The 20,561-nt window shown below is 40.8% G+C and overlaps 1 protein-coding gene across 1 annotated transcript; it reads right to left on the bottom strand.

Annotated features, from left to right (window-relative positions):
* Positions 1-1,081: 1,081 nt before the first annotated feature.
* Positions 1,082-19,715, bottom strand: xxylt1 (xyloside xylosyltransferase 1). Its single transcript, XM_079157453.1, has 4 exons — positions 19,082-19,715; positions 15,394-15,541; positions 8,378-8,510; positions 1,082-1,936 (listed from the first exon to the last, which is right to left on the bottom strand). Exons 1-4 carry the CDS (start codon positions 19,619-19,621, stop codon positions 1,540-1,542), a joined length of 1,218 nt encoding a protein of 405 aa, XP_079013579.1. The 5' UTR covers positions 19,622-19,715; the 3' UTR covers positions 1,082-1,539.
* Positions 19,716-20,561: the final 846 nt, after the last annotated feature.

Here is a 20,561-nt window from a genome sequence, read left to right as displayed (position 1 = left end):
GCCCATAATCTATTGCTTTGCAATATGCCAACCAGAGCAACATGTACTTTTTTAGATTAGTTCCATTTCCATCTTTTGCCAGTGGTTTCAGTTCTTTAAACTTCACTATAAATGCCAACTTAAATAAACTTTCCATGTTTCTGGGAAATTCATCACATTGAATTATTTATTGCATTTTTCTTGTTTTGTTTTTCCACTGTAATAATGCAGTTGTGATCAAGAATAACTCACTCTACTGGCATAAAAAGACACTCATAACAGCAGTTGGCAGCAGAGTTTTCACAGTGTCCATGACTGCATTTCTAATTTTTAAACATATTTAAGTTAAAATACAATGTTCTTCAGCAAACAAGTATACTTTCTTGGTCCTCAAATGTACCACTATGAAGAATTGCTGCCTAAAGAGTGGGAATCAATCAAAAATCAAAATCTGGAGAAGTCTTTAAAACAAAGAACAAATACAAATCAATGCTATCAAATAAATCTACCTGTCGTCTAGTCAACACAACCCTTGATGATAAAGATCGCGTTTTGAAGTTGTAAAGTGCAATTGGAATAATTTTTTACTATGATTCAATGGTTCCATGTGTTTTAGAGCTGGAGAGATTGAAGATGGTTGTTCTGAAAGAGCCTAAAAAAAGTATTGACCAGCTTCAGGGGGAATTCAAGAGAGGCGCATTGATTTGCGATAATGTTTATTCTCAAGTGTGTTCAGTCTTTGACTCCACTGATGGTGAATGGCAGGCTATTCAGCGGCTTCACTCTCACTGTGTGTACATGTGTGCATCGCCTCAGACAATTTCCTGACTGATGAGTATTGAGTGTTGACATTTCTTTGAATCCGAGTGGCAGTTCAGTGAGCACAGCAAGAAAACTCCAAAATGGGTCAGTGTCTACATGGCCGCTTCACTCTTTCTGAAACGTGCGTATTTGGCCTCAGCTCAACTGCAAACACAGGGTCACAAACAACAGCCACAGCTGTTAATCATTATCGCCCTGACCCCTCCTGCAGTCTGATGTAACCCCCACCCCCACGCCCCCCTTTCCTACCTGCAGAAAGATGTTTAAAAGGAACTGCGGCAGTGTGTTGTGCCTTGCGCCCGAGTGGCTCCGGAGAGAGCCTTATTCAGTAAGGTGCTGAGTTGGCCAATCAAATACAGGCAAAAAAAAGGTCCTGGTAGCTTATTTTGTAACGTGAACAGTGTATTTCTACTCTTAAATCTGAAAATAAATGGATCTCAACTTCGGAAATCGTATTTCATCTTCTCTGTACCTGAAGAGATGTGTGCCAACTATTGCAGCTCCTTGCATTGCTGTAACGGGGGGGCTTTCAACCTGACCAAGATTTAATCTACAATGACACGGTTAAACGCCATATTTGAAGCAACTTTTATGGGCCCCATGGCCGGCAGGGGGCAGAGTCTGTGACTACACTGGCATTATAGTGGTCAAGAAAAGAAACCTCCCTTCCAAAAAGCAGGACAAATATTTTCCCTAAACTATATTGAAGGTGTCATAGCCTCCTTTTGGGTTCCAGCATCAGTCATCCGGTATAGGAGAGTTGCAGTTCCCATGGTAGATATATACAAGTCCATCACAGCGATAATACATCTGAAACACGTCTCCGTATCCGTGGTCCCGCCACCAGGTGCACAGCTGCCGGTTCCACCCACAGGCCAACGTATAAAACAGTTCAGGATGCTCCATGCCGATCATGGTGAAGAAGTCCTGGTCCCCCAAGTGGCCCCTGAAGCGATACTGGTCTGCTAGTTTGGCCACATTGCTAGGCTCCAACAATTGGTTATAGAGCGCCGAGTCCCTCATAGCACCTAGGTCCAATAACATCACGCCGCTGTTGAAGCCCGGGAGGCCGTCAGGAGGAGGATCGCCTACTCTGGTCTGAGGGTTTTCCTTACGATACTGCCAGAAGGTGTGTCTAAGGAAAGACAGAAAGGTTCACATGAAAAGTGTTCTGTCGGAGAATAAAGTGCCCACAAAGGAGGCATGGTTTACTGTCAAGGTACATCCATCTTTTGAATAAACACAGTGGCTTGCCAGCTAGTCCTTACCAGACTTATAGCACCACCTTTACTGCAAGGACACATGAATGAATCTTGCTTTCTCTCTTTCTGGTCACTGGCCCTAAGGCTGATATAAATGCCTATAAAGTTATATTTTATCTCTCAGGCTCACTGACAACAACCAAACACAAGCAAAACAGTTGCACGACACAGATATTTTATCAAGAGATTTATTCAAGTGGTTAAAAATAATGTAGGATGGCTGGAACATATAGGTGCAGAAAAGTCAGGAATAATGGACAGCTCTGTCTATGGAAAACACAACCACTTCCTTCTGTTGTTGATTAAAAAGGAGCGTCTTCCTGAACCTGAACTCATCCCTCTGGAACTTGTACATTGATGGTGAAATGTCTCACTCATATGTATGTTTGGGCTGTTACACATTTAGAAAAGTGAGGGTCAACTCTGTTTCAGTCCATGTTTGCTGAACAAACAGCACTGGCCAAAAACAGGCTGGTCCAAGAGCGTCAGACCGTGCCTGAGTGCCAAACGCTTGTGCCAACTCAGCACCCTGTTCTGCCAACACACCAACTCTTAAGTAGCTAAATGACACACAGAGCTTCACTCAAACAGCATTTGTATGCACAGTAGTTACTTGTGGACACAAAAGTCAGACCTTTTGTGGGATTTATTATTATTCGTACCTTTTTTTTAAGTTTACACTGGCGAGAAACGTTTTAAGTTTAGTGTCATAGATGGCATGCAATACAAGTGTAAGAAAGGATCAATATTTGTGGCACACTTGAATAGCATATGAGCCAGCAACAGTCCTTTTGTATTTGTGGGTTGCATGGTAAATGACATCTAGGTTACAATATGTGGGAGTTTTCTAGAGTGGGACCAGTTGTTCAAAGTATACTTATCAGAAGTAAAGTTGTGGGAAAAACAGTGCGTAATATCCACACTAAATGTTTGCGTAAGCACGCCTAAAAATATTCTGATTTATAAAACCTTGCGTACAAGGTATTAACGTATTAATGTTGGAGTTAGTTGCCTTAAAAGAAATGGCGATAGAAGACAGACCGTGCTGTTGCAGGGCAGTCTATTTAAAAATCACGTTAATAAAATCAGCTGCGGGTTCTGTTGATGCAGATAAACACATGTGGGAAAGAATTGTGTGGAATAACTATAATTCTTATCGTCGAGGGTACCTCTGTCCTCTTTGTGCAGCTTGATCAAATCTAGTGGGAGCAGCAGATTCTCTGAGTCACCCTTTGATATTATAGCTGACCTATATTCAGCAGCTGTAGCTTGTCCACATAGTTTTATACAATCTGTTGGTTTGGTACCTCGGGACCTGTGGTCTCTGTGGAGCATTTATCATCTTTAAGACATACACTGGGTCTACGTGCCCAGAGACACATTCAGGGTGAGTAAGTCAATAAGGGAACATTTAGACTTTTCCATTCTGCTCCACTTTCTTATGTCAGAACAGCAGAATACTGCATTGGCTTTTAAGTGGCATTGTGGCCGTAATATAAGACTGACAGCATAGCGGTTATTGAGACATGGCAGACAGTAACGCTAGAGTTAACAGAAGTATATGAATGCGTGCATGCGTGCATGCGTACGTCTGTGAGTGAGTGTGCACCTCTGTGTCTGTCCACGACTAATCTCCCATTCTCCTGCGGAAAACTGCATAATATTTTGGGTGGCCAGTTATGGCTGCATGCCCAAGGACCTCTCCCGGATTCAGTGACTCCCACTTTCTCAAAACACCTTTTATTGCCTGTTTTATACTGCCATTGACCGCCTGCTGACTCCTCACTCACTACTCTGATAACACAGCTGAGTGTATAGCCAAACCCCAGCTGCTACTCTGCGCCCAGAGAAATAGTGGGATAAAATAGTTTGCATACTTTTATTGTTTTGACGATGTGTTTGGGAAACAGCTAACAGAACTTCCAGTACACACATTCCTGAGTACCTTGCCGAGCTTCTAGCTGGCCTACAAGTACGTCAGCATTAACGTGCGGCTTGATTGGTCAGTGGGCTAGCTTGACTGTTGTGAAACTAGCTAGCAGAACTTTGTAGTAGTAAGAGTTCAAATGTAAAGATGTGTAAGACGTTTTTACATGCCATTACATTTTTAGCGTTTTGGTGGTGGCAATTCTCTACTGCCTCTGTCGAGCGGACATTTTCAGCCCTCAAACGTATTAAAACGTATTCAAGAAATACAACTGGGGAGGCTCGACTGTCATCACTGGCGTCCATGAATCAAGAAGGACCTCTGGCTGGAACTGAACCGCACCGATGTACTGAACAACCGAGTCATTAAACTCTTTTTAATGAAAGAAAGGAGGATGGACTTTGTTTTTTAAGTGAACAGCAGCTTTGGTGAGTGAACTGCTTTTGTTTTTTTTACATCTGCAGTAGCGTTATTACTGTGTTCATTTTTCTTTTGTGTCGTTTTTATGATATGGTTAATATTGTTCCCTCTGATGTGAATAACATTTGAATGGCCTGTGCCCTTGAGTGTGTGGGGGAATGCGTGTTTTAGCGCCACAGTTTTGCTTGAATGTGCAGAGGCCTGTTGAATCGTGTTCTTTGGGTTTTATGTTATTCTACCTGCTATGTTGTCATATAAATATATGTGAATGTGTTCTTGTGAGTTTCTTCTTGTCATTGTGTTATTTACATTGATTTTGACTATATGCATTCCCTGTTAATGACACAGCATTCAGTCATGCTGGCGTCATAATGAGGTTATTAGGAGGTGGTTCAACTGTAGTAGGACAGCACTGAAGGCCCAGGTATAAAATACACAGCCCGCCACTGCAGTATAAGGATCATCTAAAATTAAATGATTAACTTGCACATTAGTCAGATGTAGTTTCTCCTTCAGCCTTTGAGAAGTGGTGAGATTTGAAGCACAAGTACAAAATGCAGCTATGTTCTCTGTCACTATGACCTCAGTTTTTCTGTTCCTTTGTACCAGTACACGTAAACAAGACTAGAAGGGGGTCTGGTTCTGCGGTACACAAATGACAGAGCAACACTTGGGAATAAGGGATGCATCACACAACTGTACACAAAGCAAAAAGAGTGTGACTTGCTTCTGGCTAATGTCTCTCATTGTGTGTGTTTGTGGTTTTGGCTATGACACTTATGTGAGTGGGTCTTGTCTCTCGGGCTTTTAAAACATTACAAATGCAGCTGCTGGGAAAATACATTATTTTTAATAATGAGCTTTTTCTGTGGCGAGATGTGTTCTGAATGCGGCTGGTGGGAGGATTCATTCTCCAGCACAATGCTCCGTCCATTAGCACCTTAACAGTGTGGGAGCTGAGAGACCTCTCCACTAAACACAGGAAAAAACGTCAGGTGAGGGGATTGTACACAACACTTTGCTAATACCAAGATTGAAAATTTATATATTACAAAGTCCATTACCCATTGGCAAATGGTTTACAAGCCAGCTCATTGGGCTCACTTGGGTTTTTTCAAATGTTCACTCTGGCATCATCATCTTCTAAAGAAAACACTTAATATACCGACAGTGTAACCATGCTGGTGTGTTTTGGGGTGCAGTGCATCCAGAGAATTTCCAGCCAAATCTCCCATTGCTCTGAATAAAAGACAACCCTGATTATAAATTCAAAAATGAACTACTTCCATTAAAGCATAATGTAAATCCCACATTTGGTAAGCTTGTCTCTCAGTCATATATTCGCTCCAGTGAGGCTCTTAAAAGCAGTCTAAATTATATTCTTTGGCTGTTACGCACTTTTGAGCTTCCCATGATGAAATTCTGTTTCACCTAGGATGACTTATATAATACAGCCCACACTTTTTTTCAAATGTAATTTTTTGAAAATAAATCCAAGCATGTTATACTGTTAATACAACCCGGTCAATACTACACTTTTTATTTTACACTTTGTATCCAGAAATTGCACCTGACATTACCGGTCACCACACTTTGAGAAAAGAATAGATCTCCACTGACTGGGTGGATTACAATATCCATGACTCAGTTACTTTTTAAATTTCCTTTAAAAACCAAGAGATGAAAAAGCTATTGCTGGTCCTGGAATGTGCTTCAAAACTCTGAACTTCAAAACTCAAATATGCTGGTAGAACGAGTTGTTGTCCTTCATCACACTGCACATGGTACATACACACCAATAGTGGTCTGAAAAGACAGAGAACCAGTTGTGACAGTTAGTGTGAAAGTTTTGTTAGCATCCCTTTATTTTCAAACTGTGAGGCTGTGCATGCTAAGATGCACGATCTCCTGCTATGTAGCTGTGTGTTTTTAAATGAGTGTGTCCGGAGCCACAGGAACAACAGCGGCAGGGGATTCCCAGGGTTAGTAACCCATTGAGCCAGTGCAGTGGCAGGGCAGAGATACCGATCTGTTTAGAGACGCTGGTGCCAACTGGAGTCTGGCAGGAAAACTACATTTCATTTCTAAAACTACTCTAAACACCAATATTTAAAGTACGCAGACTATGCTTTGTCTTACATGCACACACACATAATAATTTCCGCTGATGACATATTTCCCAACTTTTTACATCATGACCAAAACCAAATCAGGAGAAAAGACACTATATAATAGTGTACATTAGGGGTTTCATGATCATGTTTTTTGGCCCCAATCCAAATTCCTCTAATGTTAGGTATCTGCTACGGCACATATTTCTAATTTTAACTGGAAGAATGCTGGAAACTGACATGACACAATCCGCTAGAGAGAAGTAGTAACACTCTCTTGAGTATCTGTAACAAAAAAAAACACTCAGTGCACAGTTGCGGTTGTCCAGTGGTGTTCCAGAGCGGAGGTTCTTCCCACACAAATGAGCTGCGAACACAGGCAGCAGAGAGAATACCGCCTGTCATTTTAACTGGTCAACAGTCAGCCTTGGCTAAAAGTGAAGGGCTGCTACCTGAATGTTTTCAACACTGCTACTAATGTGTGTGTTTTTATGCCATTCTTGTGTATTATTTTGCCAATCCAGGTGTCAGAACTCACGCGCACACATATATTCACATCCTCTTACCTTTTACTGATATACTGTAATGAAATGCTGCCCGGCTTTCATAAAGGAGAGCAGCGCAGTAAAGGATGGGATTTTGTAGCTTTATTGTAGCCGATAGAAAAATATACCCGAGTACCGATCTTCAGGATCAGCTTGGGACATCTCTATATATCACATACATAACATTGAGGACAATGTTTTTTATGACTTTATGCATTATGAATAGCAGACTATTATAGCAACACTTCCCGCATGCCGTTGTTTTAAGGGCTTCCACTAACATTTACTGTCACACATTCAGTAAAGTCAGTCTAGGAATTACATAAAAGCTAAAGCACGCTAGGATGACTCCGGTGTGACAGAGCTAAAGCGTCATAGTATACAGTTGTGTTGTGTGTTATGACTCAACCCCTTAACGTACTTGAAGACAATCTAATCATTTACATCCCTATTCTTATCGCAGTTTTGATTTTAGAATTGACCATTATTAAAAGTGTAAGGTTGCTTTTCTTTTATCACAAAAATCCTGGCATGACAATCACTACATGGATAATTAGAAAAGCCACTCTGTTTCTTTCAAATATTGCATTACAACCTTTAGTTGGGAAATGACTGAAATGGCTGGTAACACTGCTGAGGTTCTTGTGAATCTGAGCCTGTATGAGAGACTTCTTTCTCACTTAGAAACTGTGAGAGAAAATAACTGTGAATGTGCATATGAGGCCTATTAAAACCACAATCCATCTGGGGTTAACAACAGTGAGTGAGATTAGTACGGTGGCTCTTATACCATTAGTGGAAAAGAGATAAAAACGATATTGCTAATGGGGCTGCTCTTACATATTTTATGCATAAATATAATATATTAGCATTGCAAAATAAACTTTGCTTTTGATGATCTTTCCAGTTAGATGATCTTTCCAGCTTTTTAAGAAAGATTAGGCATGAACCAACTCATAGAAAAGAGACACCGAGATCTGATCAAGCATACATTTTTCGTTTTTGATTGTTCATTCTTTGGACACATTTCAGTCTCTACTCACAAAGCGTTGCGTCTTGATACTCAGCCCTAGTCACAACTGCACTAGGACATGTGTAGTTGGAATTAATTAAATGAATGTATAACAGCCAAATGTTGGAAAATTATCTATTTAATTTCTCCCTGTGTTAGACCAGGTTTCCATATGTTCAAAACTTAACTTGTTTCTATAGACCTTTGGTTAAACACATTTTTAATCACAAAGTATTTTGTGTGACACTGACAAATTTGCATCATTAACATGTGATGTGTGATTGTGCCACACTGCCTACCTGTAGACTGGCTGCATCTCTCTGGCGATACCTATTACGGCTCCTGGAGGAAACTGGTCAAATTCCTGGAAAAGGTCCCTGATGTTGGTCCGGTATTTCAGGTCCAGGTCTAGCTGCACTATGCGCGTGAGGCCTGAGAGAAGAGCACAACACGTTGAAAAAAACATCCAAGATCATTCTAAACATGTGTAAACTGATTGCCGTTTGATTGCTTGCTCTATGTGAGTGAATGATAATACATTTTTAACCAAGTTTGATTAGTGACAAAAACAAGTTCTCCTCTTTTTTTTTTTTTTATTATCCCAGGAAATGTGCTCCTGAGTCAACTCTGCACGTAGGTTGAATTTCATCCAGCGACAGACTAACCACCCCTTCCAGGAATACACGTGAGAGGCATTAAGAGCAGACTGAACTCGACTGTTGACAAGCTTAACACAATGAAATGGTTGCTCAGCGGTGGTGTTGTTCACTTTTGCTTTCTGTAATGTTACTATTGACCTTAACAAAAGGAAATTGAATGAAAATGTCTATAAATTGTGGGGAGAAATGTCAAGAAAGTTGAGCTGTGTGTGAACATACAGTAGATTATCAACGCGGTTGTTTGTGGATGAAATGGCAACAGCAGTATCCAGGATATTCAGGCCCTCATCTGTTCATTGTTTCAGCTTCCTATGTTTTGCTGGTAGGCATGGTGACGAAAGGTTGGGAAATACTCAGGAATGGTGTGACAGGGGAACATCATTATTGAACTGATGAAAACAATTGTCAGCTTTAGACAAACTCTCAAATACAAAAAAAATCATTAATTGGCAGAAGGATAGTTGATCGGTTTCAGTTCTTCAAAGCCTTGTTGCGATCAAGCAAGCGAGTAAGTGTAGAATTTGTAAGCTAATTATAATTCCAGATGCACAACATGTGTTCTATACGATACGGAGGGAAGATATGTTTCATTCTGACATCCAGTACTTGATTTTCATGGCAGCGTGTGAGCTGCACAGTTGCTCGACTGATCTTGAAGCTTATGTCCCATCTTTATGTTGTGCTCTTTATCTACTACGGTTTTGCAATGTACACATGTGTTGCTTAAAAGTCATAATAAATCAGCACAGCAATTATGTCTGGTTTCTATCATTTTGTGTCTGGCAAAAAATATGCATGTAGAGACTGTTAAAAAGTTGACTTACTAGTCAACATTTTCAGCAAATTAGTATGAGGGTTAAAGTATAAAAATGTTTATTAGCAGTTTAATCACCCCAATTATCCATCCCAGTCTTCTATTGGGGTAAAAATAAAAATGTGTCCAATGCAAGACAGCACTCACAGGGCCAAACATCACAGACAAACAACCTCATTTTGGAAAATAAAAAAAAGAGAGCAACTTTGGCCTTCACAAAGCCAGCTGACATGCAAAACATTGAGGGGTATAAATGTAACTATGGGGACTATCACGGTTGCTGCAAAGATATTAGAGTGGCGGATTCTGTTGAAACAAGTGGTGGAAAAAGAAGACTCAGCAGTGCGGCGGCGACCTGTTTTCTGTGCTCTCCAAACAAGGAAGTTGCCATCACAATGCCTTCGTGTACTGTGGCAACAGAGAGGGGCTCGGACGGGTAATCTCTGAGTGGTCACCGCTGTTTGTTTGTACTAACGGGGCTTAACTAGTGGCAAAATAACAGGAAGAGGGCCTTGAGTTGTTACAACACTGTGGTGTGGTGGGTTTGATGTTACATCAGTGACTCAAAACACACAGTCCCGTGAAGGTGAAAGTATGTGTTTGATCGCCGCATATTATGATTTCAGTAAAAAGGTGATTTAGTGTATTACAAGACTCTGGTGTTTGCTGTACTTTCTCACATCATACATTTTCTATTTTCACCACTACCATAAAGCCATCACTCTCTTCCATAGAAGCCCAATTTATTCGCTTTAGCATAAATGGCCCGTACGATTACTAAAGTGCTGTTGCTCTGATGCGCACAGTGAAAAGAAATCCAGTGTTTAAAAGCAGCATATGTTCAATGCAAAACCATTTCTTGCTAAGCAGAAGCATAAAAGGGAAAATTATAATCTGTGCGAGACAGATTCCGCAGTTGCTGTCAATTAGTGTACAAGTATTTCAGGCTCGACAGCTTTCCTCGTTTATAGAAAGCTGGGTATGAGACGAGAGAGAGTGACAAAGAAAAGAAGACAGAAGGTGCATTTCTCTTATTTGCATCTTTTTCTCTTCCTTTAATTCCTCTGTGCAGCAAGTAAGAAAGAGAGGAAGCAACAGGTAGCTACACAGGTGAGCGTCTTCTGTAGTGCTGTCGGCCACTGTTTGATTGGTGCACAATTGCTCTGTACTATATTGTTTACCTAAAGTTTTAAAGCCTAATATTAGGCTGTTGAGTTTACAAGATGATCAACACACACGTATAACAACCTCAATGAAGCCAGTGTTCCCATAAATCAAAAATGAATTATATTTGTAACTGTATTTCAATTCCTCACGCAACAATATTTTAGAGGTGACAACGTTGGTATCAACATTTTATATATATATATATATATATATATATATATATATATATATATATATATATATATATATAGAGAGAGAGAGAGAGAGAGAGAGAGAGAGAGAGAGAGAGAGAGAGAGAGAGAGAGAGAGAGAGAGAGAGAGAGAGAGAGAGAGAGAGAGAGAGAGAGAGAGAGAGAGAGAGAGAGAGAGAGAGAGAGAGAGAGAGAGAGAGAGAGAGAGAGAGAGAGAGAGAGAGAGAGAGAGAGAGACATGTGAGAAGTCGTAGTCCTTTTGACTTGTTGACTATTTGGAGGTAAAAATAAAGACAATTATAGCCCTTTGTTTTCATTTTGGGCAATTTTCACTCAGGAATAGTGGGGTTTTTTCAGTGGAGTCGGTTGTTTAAACTGACTTTCACCTGGATTCACTCTTTGTTCTTCCCAGCAGCACTTAGAAAACCCAGTTATCCTTAACGATGATAGATCTCTGCAGATGTCTAGATCTTGTGAGGATGAACACAGACGAACCAAAAGGATAAGTAGAAATAGCGAGGGTTCAAATAAATCTTGGCGGTTGCGTTGGAGCTATAAAGTTATTGCAGGAATAATGTTGTTAGTGTGGCTTCGAGCTTGCCTGAGGCTCTGGTCAGATCAGAGTTAACCTCAACTCAGCCACGGCACCAAAACAACAGAGACACTGTTATCTAACGTCACATTTTTTTTTTAGGAAAAAAGGAGGTCAACCACATTAAGCCCTCATGTTAGTCTGATGTGAGCACTTAGTATTTGTAAGGGTCATTGTTGTCTGCTTTCACCCTGCCTTTTTCAAAAGGAGGGGATCACCTGAAATTGATTTTCACCATCATTGAAAATGCAAACGTTGACGGGTTTCCTGCTGCAACAAATAAACTGTCTACTGCTGTTTGCAGCACTTGTTAGAAAATGCTTCTAGGAATATAAAGAGAAGACAAAAAGACAAATATGCTACAGATCATGATCAACAGTAAATAAAAATAAAAAATCCTTTAAATCCCCTCTGTCATTTTTAAGTAGGATTCTTAGTTATTTGTATTTTCTATCTAATTTCCAACTTGTTTTGCCCCAAAATGATAAACATAATAATATATATTTTAAATGACAGGAGTAGACAATACTAGCTTTGCTGGACTGCAATCCAAATGTTCCCAATATGATGCCTTTGCTTTAGCTAAACAATGAAAATATGCCGTCTAGTCTTGTTGACCATTAAGTAAAACCATGCCTTTTTAATATATTGCCGTCTGTGTTCATAATTCACAAACCAGTAAACAGACCTGCTGCAGAATATACAATTTCAGCCTCGGAGCAATCTACTCCAACAACCAACTCATGTTCAACGCTTGCTGTCATTTTATATCAATAAATCCGTGTTGAAGCGTTATTATCTCTGTGTTATCAGCTCTGGAGAAACAGAATAGGAGGTGTGATTATAGCAGGTACGTCTTCTAAGGTCAGACTTCAGTGATTGCAAAAGGACGTAGACTGTGTTTTGGAACTGATAGAAATCATTGAAAGATTTTAATCACAAAAGCGAGTACGTTTTCGGTGCTTCATCTTGGAATTTCACGAGGCCCTGATGGGAGGTGAAACAGATGGCTGTCAAGGGGCAAATAAAGATGGAACCTTATTGCAAAAATATCCTCATTTTTGACATCCATCTGCTGTTGAGCTACTACCTCGCTTTCAGGTACCATCTTTCTTACTTTAGCAAAGCGTTTCACACATCAGCAGCGCCACTCCACCTGAGGTGGAAACTAGAAGTCAAGGTTTTAGGAGAGACTCAAGTCCCGGCATGTTGAGACCTCTACAGGGGAAACAAAACATGGAACACCTCTCCACCAACAAAAACAGTGTTTCTTAGGAACCTTATCACAAATGACAACATGTTTCCATTGTGCAATTATGTTCCTCATCCTCTAAGGACAATTGGTGTGAAAATAAAGTCCTCTTTTTTGTCTACTGACTCAACTGCTCAACACTGTCATATGCACAGGATATCACATAATGTATTCCTTTAGCAAATATATTGTGCTATATTATTGACAGCTGTTTTGCAATAGCTTTTTAGCTTGTCCTATGAAAATATTGTTGAGTACCAAATAGACTCCATAGGTCGAATGAAAACTACATACAGACCACAAAAAGATCTTATCTCCCATTTATATTGAACAAACACTTTACTCTTCAGGCTGTATAACTGGTCAAAGTGCTGACAACTTCCTCAACCTCTTGCTTCTCTTTTAACGACCGCATTAAACTCAGAACTTTGCCCACTTCACAAGTTAGAGCATGTTAAATTTCAAGCCCTCCCACGTGCAGCTGATATTCATATTTATGGATATCACGCTTGTCTTCAATCATAAATGATGTTCTGTGTCTCCCGTGATGCTCGCTGAATGAAGAGTTTCAGGAAATTGTTACCCCCACTCCCTCTGTTAAGACAACCACATTATGCCCTTTAGAGATAAAAGGATTCTTTAAATAGAAATGTGTGACCACTTGGACACAAAGCAGACGGCTCATGTGGTTGATCGATAAGCATTTCGGGGACACAAAGTGAGACACTGTTACGGCCACAGCCGGCACCCTCCCATGTGTCGAACCCTTTTAGTGTTTGATTTTTTTACGTAAGCCAAGTCAGATGTGTGGTACCATGTACGAAATTGGTTCTGGCTATGCACTGCTCATCCCACTTCCTGCTTGGATATCTGAAGAGCCCGATTTGAGCGGCAACCAGTCCAGCTATATGTAATTGGTTTGTTAGTCGGGGGCAGCTGGGATATCACGTGATGCGGCTTGCCACCATGTCTGCCATCGTTGTGTTCAGACTAGTAGATGTTAATTGTCGTTTGTGAATTAATATCGAGGTACTTATTAACTACCTGAAGACTGGGCCAGGTATAGTTTTGCCTATTGTTTCTGATAGCAAACACACTAATCATTTTATTGTCTAGAAACACTAGGAGCAGGGGTGCCGGTTTTTGGTTTTCATCGAGTAAGCTCAAACAGTGACGTTTTAGTTCCATTTTGGTAAAGCAGCAAAGTAGTAGTTGGTTACTGTGTGTAGGTATTTATTTGATCAGCATCAACATGCCCTTTTTCCTTTTTAGTCCGCCTCTTTGTTTGTGGTAATCTAAGTTGCTTCCTTGTAGATAAAATAACTTTAATATACCAATTCCACCTGTTTTTTATATTGCTGAACCTCGTGAGCTGGGTCGTTCCAGGCATAAGACATACACCTTCAGCTTCGTACAAGGGACTGCTCGGGGAAAAAATGTTTGTCGCATAAAAACACCTGATGCCACACTGGCAATATGTTGTAAATTCAGTCAAAACAACTTTGTGCTTCGCCACAAATTACTTTTCAGGGCTGACGGCTGAGTGAAAACTACACACTCAAATCATTTCCCCACCAAAGCACAATCTTTTATTTATCATCCTGTTTTGCTTTAAGACATCATCTTTTTCCTCGTTTGAATATTAAGTGATAGCCTGCTTTTCTAAGTAATGTAAATAGCATACTTTGATGTGCTAAAACCTGAATCTGACCACAGGGGTTGTCAAGCCATCAAATCTGGACATGCAGCGTGGAAAGCTAATAAAAGAAAAATATTGAGCTTCCAGCTCAGGCCGATTCCTAATAGTGCCCCGTTTCTGAAAATACTTTCATGCGAGTAACTGCCGAAAAACTCTTCGCTTCAGAGTGGAAAACACACCACTATACCCTCTGATCATGAAATGTGAAGCCCTATTAAAATGTTTTTATTATAATGCCTGAATCATAACTTCAAATAAAGAAACCTAAAATGCGACGGTGTTCTGCAGTCTGTAGGACAGAGACTTTCATATGTGTGCCTCTGGCTACTTTTCATTCAAAGCTCATTGGTTTGATTCATTTCTGTACGGGTGCCCCCATCCTGCACATCCACTGAAGTAAACTACAACGGGGGAGATCGCCGCCATCAGTCAGCACTAACACAGGGGGCACTAATGTGGGCAGCAGCGACAGAACACATCCTTCCTGCCTCGCACTCCAGGGCCTCTGCAGCATGCCACGTGTCTGTTAGATACCTGCCCGCGCTGCCTTTTCCAGCTGTGCACCAGCAGTGCCACAATAGAAAAGGGAGTATCTGAGTGAATTTAAAATATGGTCTACCAGAGAGAAGAATAATCATTTTGAAGCTATATTAACATTCATTATTTATGCAGAGAAATATGCTTTTCTTCGATGTAACACGTTGATCTTTTTACAGCTAACCTTTTTTGCTGTTTTTTTTATAGCCTTTGTTTCTTGTTTGTGTATTTTGCATGATGGAAAAACTCAAAATAAAGTATAAAAACATAAAGATAAAATATCACCAACAAGCAAGTCTCCAAAACCTACTAGGTCATCTTTGGACTGACTTAATAAGACACGCATAGATCAGCCATTGTTTTAAATCTAAAGCAGAAATGGGACAAAATGTGATTTTTCTTACTGTCGGGCATGATGTGGTGCATGGCAACAGACAGGAAGAAGATGGCGTCGCTGTAGTAAGCACCAGAGCCAGCGCTGAAGTGCTTCTGCATGGCCTCTACAATAGGGAATAGCTTCTGTGTGAGAGCCACCACGTCATGAAAGAACACCTGCAGATCAACACAGTGGAATCACGTTAGTACAACAAAGTGCCATATGCAGTAGCGCTGGAAATATATGGAACTACTAAAGCTATTTATGAGACTGTGGGTACATATCAGCCTATAGGAAGATCTTCTGATAGCACTATGTTCACGAGTTGGGATATACGCCAACGTTGGAGCCCATGGGAATGTTCTTTTAACGAGGCTTTCCAGCAGACAATGAGTTCAACCCATGTACTCCTTTGTGCGTGTCCTTTAAATTCAGAACAAATCAAAAGGTATATTTAAAAGATTTGATATTTTTATAACACTCTGCCTTGTGTCAATTCAAAAAGTTTTGATTGCAAAAAAAAAAATGAAAAGCCTTCTTCTTGTTTTTCCTGCCTCTCAGGCCTGAGCTTTAAATATAGTAAACACTGATTATCATTAAAGCTTTCCGGCAGGAGGAAAAATAAATGTGTTGGTTTGAGACAAACAGTATTTCCAAAGAGAGAATCTGGCCTTTTACTGGTCAAGCCTGACATCAGTAAGTGTGTATGTTAGAGGCCTCCGATGAATATGTCATATCGTAGATCAGGCCCATGTGCCTCGATGGGCAATCATTTAATGAGGGCTGTCCTAGACCGCTGCTAGTAATGTGATGTAATTGCACATAAATCACTGCAGTGGGAAGAATAAGTGATATTAGTCCTGATAAATAATTCTCACTCACTGGGACTGCAAAGTACACATTTTCATTTTATGTAATGAACTATACGAGTCGCATCACAGCACTTATATCAGAATCCATGTTTGCCGTTTCATATGAAAAGTACGCGTTTGGAAACATTTCAAAAATGAACACGACACTTCCACTTTTTGGCGCTCTGGTTTCCTCGTTTCTCTATGCAGGAAAACAAACGTTCAACTGAAAGCAAATGCTCAGTGTTTTCATCATGACAAATCCACTGTCAATCACTAATTTAAGAGACAAAGGCAAAAACTACAGTAAAATTAAGAGAACGGTTGTGCACAATAATGTATTTCGCGGCAATGAATATCACTTCAGTGAAACAGGATTAACAATAACTGAGCAGAAGGAAAATTTGCTAAAGACCGACTTAATTCCACTGTATACATATGTATTTTCTGTATGTATTTTGTAAAGCTTTCTACAATCAATTAAAGGAGAAAACTCAGCTAAACCAAGATAACTACCTTACCCATACTGTTGTTTTTGTAATGCTGCTAATTCACTTGTGATTTTTATCCTGCTAACAGGATATTAAACTGGTATTCATATCACAACACTGTGTCCTCCGTGCGAATGACTGAACGGGAACGAGGCACACGACTCAAGTGTGTGGTGCGACTGATGGTCAGCGGTAATGAGCACAGCCTCTGGGCAGCGTGACTCTGTGGGCTGTTTGTCTTGGCGAATGTCAAGTGGGTTATTGAATTTACCCCTGTTGAGAAGTGGCGGAGGCTAAAATTATTGCATAACCGCTGTCTTACCCTCACGCTCCTTTTAGATGAATAATTGAAAGAAATTAAGCTTAAGTTAAGCAGACAAGGATGTCAACACGCTCACACACACCGCCTCGGTCGGGGAGCCCCGACCCATCTGTAACTTTGGCAGAACTTCAGTGCGTGTCTGTCTGTGTGCACTTCAATAGAGACAGACGAGACAGTGGCTGTACTTGTGCTCGTGTCAGTGGTGGTGGACATCATTTCATGATTCATTATCTCAAACCATGATGTTTAAAAGCACTGGTCTGGAATGACACCATGACAGTTATTAAACCACTGGGGTTACATCCTGCTGGTACAATTTATGCAGCATGTCACTTTGATTTACAGAAGCACAAAATTGTGTGAGGGAGTTATAAAGACTCGTTTCCCCGGGTCGAGAACTAGAGCCTGACTGACACCTTGCCGTTGATATTATGGGGCATGTAGTGCAGTACGGGGATGACAGGAAACAAGGTCTGGAGGTTGGAAACGACATGTGACAAATGTCTCCTGCCAGAGTCAAACCAGGGAAGTCGTTCGTGGTCAACACCGGCTCAATACATTACTTGGTCACAATTATGTAATCACCAAAATTCAAGAGACATTATCAAAATAATGGCCCAACATTACAGCCCCACTGATAAGATAGTTTGGAGAAGAATTGTGACCGAGCTACATACCGAGTGTGACATTTTCCAGTTGCGGGTAGTCAGTAAACTTGAAATACCTCACAACAACACTGTATTTTCACAGCACTGCTTCCAAATTATCCTTTTTCTGACAGGTTCCTGGAATACAGTTTAAGTCAAAATAACAAAAGAATATGTTTCTTATTGCCAAATATATTGGACATTTCTTTTTGACGTCTTTAACTAAGCACCCTTTCAATTCTATATTTTTTAATTACTCTACGACACCCTTGCTAATACTGCAAACACTGTGGGCTACACGTTTTGCATCTAGGCTAACGTTGGAAGGGTATGCACAGAGCAATTACTAGTGTTGGCTGAGTAATACTTGAAAGGCGTGGGTGGGGAGATAATCCCTGCATAGCCGTTGGGCTGCATTTGTGAGAAAGAGACCTTGTCTGGTCCTCTAACACCCTGGTGTAACCAGTGTTAACGCATTAATTTCATGTTGGTGTAGCAGGTCTCACAGCCCGTCGCCATCATACAGTTTGTCAGATCTTTTCCAGTACTTTACATCACACTCTGCAGCTGTGCGCCTAGAATACTTTGAGCTTGGAGTACAGAGAGTGAAATGAACAGGAAGCAATCTGACCCACAGGCTCAAAACTGACAAGACGCCAGTGCTGAGCAAAACCTCCAACCAACCCGAGCAGGCACGGGATCGGCCTGAGCTGATACAGAGCTGTAACAACACCAGATGTTGGAGAAGATGATGAGACGTTCCTGAGAGAAAGGGCCTAGCTGGTGAGGAGGATTTGGAAAAGTAATTTGGAAACAAGTTTATGATCTTGCGCTCTGTGACAAATACCAAAGAGAAACAACTGACATCGCATGAAACACAAACAGCTACAGAGAGGGGACACGATCCTCTGTTGTGGAAGAGAGAACACAGAAGCTGAGGGACATCTCCATTTGTGAGGGATTCGCTTGGAAAGCCAACACTGCCCTCATGTGTTTCAACTTTAAATAGCATGTCCAGTAATTTGTTGCTCGATCTTAGGTCACAATGCAAGTCCTCTAACTTCACTGAAACTACAAACTGTAAAGCATCCATCCAGCTATCCACCAGGTGTGAAAAGAGTCAGGAGGCCTATTAAACTTCTCTCTCACTTTACTACAATGATCTTAATAACAATATTTATATATATATATATTACAATAAATACATTCTTTATAGTGAAAAACAAATAGCCCAAGATCTCAATATTATAAGACCTCAAGTCATTTCAATTCACATCAAAGGCAACTGTAGTGGAAATAAAACTCATCATTAATTCAAACATCTCAGGGGGTTTCTTCTTCTTATATTGAAACCAACATATATCAGAGCCATGGTACAGTGCACACACATTTGTAGACTGCCTACCTCATACTTAAACGTTGCATCAAGGAGAAACTCCTGCAGCATCCTCTCTCCCAGTTCTTTGCTCGCCTGGTCGCTCACAAAATGAAGGACCAACACCTCTCCTTCAACGAAGTCTCCATACTTAACCATAGACAACATGGCCACCCTGAACTTGTCCTGCAGGCTCCGGCTCTTGTCCACCTTGGTGAACATCATGAGTACGTGGAAGCGTTGGTCAGCCGTGTCACCACTGTCCCTTTTCCTGGACCTCAATCCGTCACTCTCTCCTCCTGCATCTCCATCTTCCCCTATTTGCTCTTCCAATCCAGCTGGGTGGGGAAGCCTGGTGTCCACCGTTAGGTCAGCATCATTCCTGTTGGCGTTGTGGGTGGCCTGGGTGTGCTTGATCCTCTTAGTGGTGCTGGAAAAGTTCTGCCTCTCTGAGCCAAAGTAGTAAAAAGCTACAACAGCAAGTGCTGCAGCAAGGAGAAGCACAAACTGATAGGACCTGAAAGTACTGATCCTACCCATGATTCTGACTACCAGTCTTAGGATGCCCATATCTCCTTGTTGATGTCATGACAGTGGGGGTGTACAAGGGAATACTTTCACCATTTTGTGCCTTTCCAGTTCATAGCTTTTTCTTGGTGAGCTACCAACATTTTCCTGTAAGAGAACAAAATACTCATTTTAGTCTTGATCCACAGAGATGTACAGTAATACATGTTTGGATTGAGTGCACTGACTTCTGGCACTTTACCTTCACGTTTAGCTTGTAAAGCTCTAATTCCCCATTTTTAACCATAAGATATAACTTATACCGAAGAAGGTCAGAAGGACACCCACTTGCCTGTCTCACGTCCTTAATATCTGCAGCTCCATCTTGCCAGCTTGTTCTCCGAGTTACTGGAGGCTTACGTGCATGTATTGATGCAACAACTTCGTAAACGTTCACGTAATGTCATATAATAAAAGATACCTGCAGCATGTCAACTGGTAGCGAGGGTGCTAAGTTAGCAAGCGACGACTTTGCGCCTTACGTTATATATTATATCGGTAGCGTTAGCGTTAGTCGAGTTGCCCTCCGACGCTGTTGTTTTAATCCGAGCACAACGTCACCACTGTTTGATTGTTTAAATGTATCGTTGCATACAATTGCCGTTATTCAAGTACGGCGTTTGCGTTGATTTGTGATTTCGATAAGCAATAAGTCTAGTTGAAGAAATCCCAAGCTAAAGCTAAAGCTAGCAACAAAATGCTGTGACACAACTTTAGCCACACCCACTTTGTCTTCAGCCGTATTCAGAGCCATGCGGCCTTTAGGGTCGTTGGAAAAATGAGACTTAGCAGCAAAGGAATTGCATTTTCATTTATTGATGTCTTAAACATTTCCTGAGCCATCATTTTTTTGTGATTGTACATTGAGGATTCTACAGTTTACATCAGACATTTAAATACTAATGATTTCGATATTGTCTAACAATTATTTTAAGTATATCAA

Source organism: Pholis gunnellus, assembly GCF_910591455.1.
Source record: "Pholis gunnellus genome assembly, chromosome: 4".
In the NCBI taxonomy this organism is placed as follows: domain Eukaryota; kingdom Metazoa; phylum Chordata; class Actinopteri; order Perciformes; family Pholidae; genus Pholis; species Pholis gunnellus.
This window is presented reverse-complemented; position numbering and strand designations above follow the sequence as displayed.

Bases quoted from the DNA above. Each gene is read 5' to 3' on its own strand.
- xxylt1 (XM_079157453.1), bottom strand. From the start codon at position 19,621: ATGGGCATCCTAAGACTGGTAGTCAGAATCATGGGTAGGATCAGTACT. The intron at 15,542-19,081 runs GTAGGCAGTCTA...GTTGATCTGCAG, and splicing joins ATGCAACGTTTAAGTATGAG to GTGTTCTTTCATGACGTGGT. The intron at 1,937-8,377 runs GTAGGCAGTGTG...GTCTTTCCTTAG, and splicing joins GAGATGCAGCCAGTCTACAG to ACACACCTTCTGGCAGTATC.